Here is a 3,270-nt window from a genome sequence, read left to right as displayed (position 1 = left end):
AAGTTCCTGACAGATGACTGAGAAAATAAATCTCATGCCCATCTGCTTGTAGATGGTGTTTTGATGGTGGAGCAAGATGGAGGTTAGATGTTGGCTATAGATTCAGAGCTCCGACTATTGCACAGAAAGTGCAGCTAATTTTATGCTAACTGGCTTCCCTACAGAAGGATGAGAAAAGTGGTAGCTTTAGGAATTAAGCTGCTGTGTGGAGTTTTCTAAAGTTGTTTACATTCCTTGTGATACACCAAAGCTCACTGTATGACTCCATGGTCTGATTTTCCTTTCTCATTTTTTACACCTATGTCTAGTTGCTTGCAGCCTTCTGCTGGTGCATTATTACATTTTTTGATTCATTACTCTCACCAGTAGACTAATGGATTGGAGTGAAACCACTGACAAAACTTTGTATCACCTCACCCACATGTATTTGTACAAGAGCAAAAACATGGACCCACTCAAAAAAACTAGCTCCATGCTCATACTAGTGGTCAAAAACATGCCTTTTAATACCTTTGATATAGAAACCTAATCACACCAGAAACCGTCTCATGAAGATAGTAATGAAAACTGTGACTTAATGACTATTCCAGAGGCTAGTTGAACTACTGTAGCTGACACACTAACTTACATTCCAGTTCTAGTCACAGCATCCCTGCAAGATAGCTGGCAGCTAACTGCTAGTTCACAAGCTAACTAACTCAGTTGCTAGTCATTAAATGTCAACAAATGATACAGTTTGGTGCTGATGAACAGAAGGAATTTACTTGTCAAAGTTCACCAAATTTTAGCTAAATGCAAAAGATTTGACCTGATTTATTTCACCCCTGTGAGAAGATCTGAGAGTGCTGTGATTCCACAGAAATAAACCGATTTGTCTCAAAATCTCACAGTTTTAAATGCTACTGTGATGAGGCCATTAAGCTGTATGCCCATTGGACACACGCATTATGTTCTGGTCACAATAACAGACACTGTATCTAGTGCTCATTCACTTGGAGCCAGCTCTTTTCTCCTCTACACTTTCTTTGCTTAGCTGGTCTGTTTGATCTTTTGTGGCCAAAAAAAAAGTTGGGAGTTTGTAGTGGGAACATTAAGCAGGTTAGTGCGAGTGATGATTGAAGAAGCAGTGTAGTCTGGGAATATAACTCAAAACTAATCTTATCAATTTGATAGGCCATATTACATTGAATGCTAATTAGCATCACTTATTAGCTATAAAGCATGCCTGCCAATTAGCACTTATAGTTTGAATACAAAGTCATGCAGAAAAACTGCATGAGCTCCAGAGAAGCCCAAAGTTGTAAAATGCTGCCAAATGACACATACTCAAAATGACACATTGCATTTTTGTTACTGCACAATTCAAGTCATTTTTATTGGGTGATTGCTATTTTGTCTACCCACTGCAGAAGATAAAGAGGTAAATGAACAGGTAGGGGAGGAGTGGTGGTAGTCACCTCTGTTGTAGGTATGACCTTGGTCCATGACTGACACTGTCAGATGCAAAAAACAACATAACACAGTGGCCTTTAGTACTGGGTTGTGAGTGTGTCTATTGTTCTAAATGTAGTCTTATAGGACAGTAAGAGATTTAAGCTAGAGGACCTGTGAGCTCTCTTCAGTGTTTCTGTAATTATAGCCATGTAAAATTCTTGATATTTAAGTGGAGGTTTCTAATTATTTCAGTCCTGATTAACAGGGCTGCTGTTGTGACCCCACTAATTTTGTTATAGCTCACCTATCCCTCCCAGCATTTCCTTCTACTTCCCTGTAGATATTTTGGAACTCGTATGTAAAAATGTGAACAAGACGCTTATCATTTTATCCAAGATAAATCAATGATTGGCCAACAATAAATATGCAGGTTTTCATACCAACCAAAGCCTCAAGTCACTGATCTGAAGGGAGGTGAATTGAACTACTGAGGGGATCAGTTGGAATCAAAACATGCAGACTGCTGGCTCTCAGTGGAACATGGCTCGCTATCACAGCCTTTATAAAGACTATACTGAAAACTAGAGCTAGTGGAACAGAAGCTAACCTGGAAGTGGGTTGGACTGACTAACCACTGAATGTGAGAATGTCTGATAAAAGAAATATTTGAAAACATAAGTCTTGACATGTTGGGATCAAATCTATGTTCAGTTCCCAGAATTGTTCACTTACTGAGCGGTACAGTATGTAACACAAAGTGAGAGTGCCTTTGACTTAAGTATAAAACTGATATCTCTTTCAGCAGAGATACTGCAATGACAAGACTGAGATAAGAGAGTGGAAGAGTGAGAGGAGAGACACAAAGGGGATGAGACATGGTACCTTCACTTTCGATTGTGTCGACTGCATCATTAACCAGTCGAATGACCGTCACTATGGAGGCTTGTGGAAGGAAAAAAGGAGGAGATAAGGTTTGAAATACAATCATTCAAAGTGAAAAATACTCATGGTGTTGGTCAGGGGTGTCTCCTCATGCCTGTGGCATTGCTCATGACTGGTACTACAGTCAGTCCTGCATGTTGGGAGGATTACTTGGTCTCCCTCTGACACAGTCAGACTCCTTTCTGATTCTGATGTCTGGGGCAATTTGTACACAGTGTTCATCATATATATGGAGATAGTTTACACAAATAAAGAAGGAAGGAAAGAATGTAAAAAGAAAACAATATAAAAGCAAAAAGCCAACACTAGTACATTTCTTCTTGTTTTTGTCATTTAGTGCACACAATTTCTCGTCTAGTAACAGACAGCAGCCAAACTTTAGCAAGCACAGGAATGACAGTGGCAAAATTCACATATTTACTCTACTGATGATTGGGGAAAACAAAGCTGACATGTTGAATTATGATCATTCTGAAAAAGAAAAAAAATCAATTTTGTGGACTGCAAATAATGTTTTGTGAGAACAGCATGATGCAATGAAAATGAAACACAAAACCAAATACACAGCTCCAGCACAATGGCCACAACCAGCAACCACTCAAAACTCCTTAGGCTCAAAATGACTTTTGAGGAACCTGAACTATTCTTGGTGGGGGGTGGCTTACCATTGTCATCACAGGAGTCAGACTGAAAGGAGCTCAGTGACTGGACCTCTGAGTTGCTGCCTTTGTTGCTCCCTGAGAAACAGGTGACTTCTTCTCCCATGTCAACCATCTTACCTATGGGCAGAGGTCAGCTCGTCAGGAGGGCCAGATTCCAGAACAGACACAGGTGTACAAAAATATTTTTTGAAGCGTACTGCTCATGATACAACCCCAGATCAGAAAAAGTTGG

The 3,270-nt window shown here is 39.8% G+C and overlaps 1 protein-coding gene across 1 annotated transcript; it reads right to left on the bottom strand.

Annotated features, from left to right (window-relative positions):
* Positions 1 to 38: 38 nt before the first annotated feature.
* On the bottom strand, positions 39 to 3,201 carry LOC109953836 (protocadherin Fat 3-like). Its single transcript, XM_020589289.1, has 3 exons — positions 3,042 to 3,201; positions 2,317 to 2,376; positions 39 to 1,493 (listed from the first exon to the last, which is right to left on the bottom strand). The coding sequence occupies exons 1-3, from the start codon at positions 3,148 to 3,150 to the stop codon at positions 1,363 to 1,365; spliced, it is 300 nt and encodes a 99-aa protein (XP_020444945.1). The 5' UTR covers positions 3,151 to 3,201; the 3' UTR covers positions 39 to 1,362.
* Between the last annotated feature and the right edge of the window lie 69 nt (positions 3,202 to 3,270).

This window comes from Monopterus albus, unplaced genomic scaffold, assembly GCF_001952655.1.
Source record: "Monopterus albus unplaced genomic scaffold, M_albus_1.0 scaffold1535.1, whole genome shotgun sequence".
Taxonomy (NCBI): Eukaryota; Metazoa; Chordata; class Actinopteri; order Synbranchiformes; family Synbranchidae; genus Monopterus; species Monopterus albus.
This window is presented reverse-complemented; position numbering and strand designations above follow the sequence as displayed.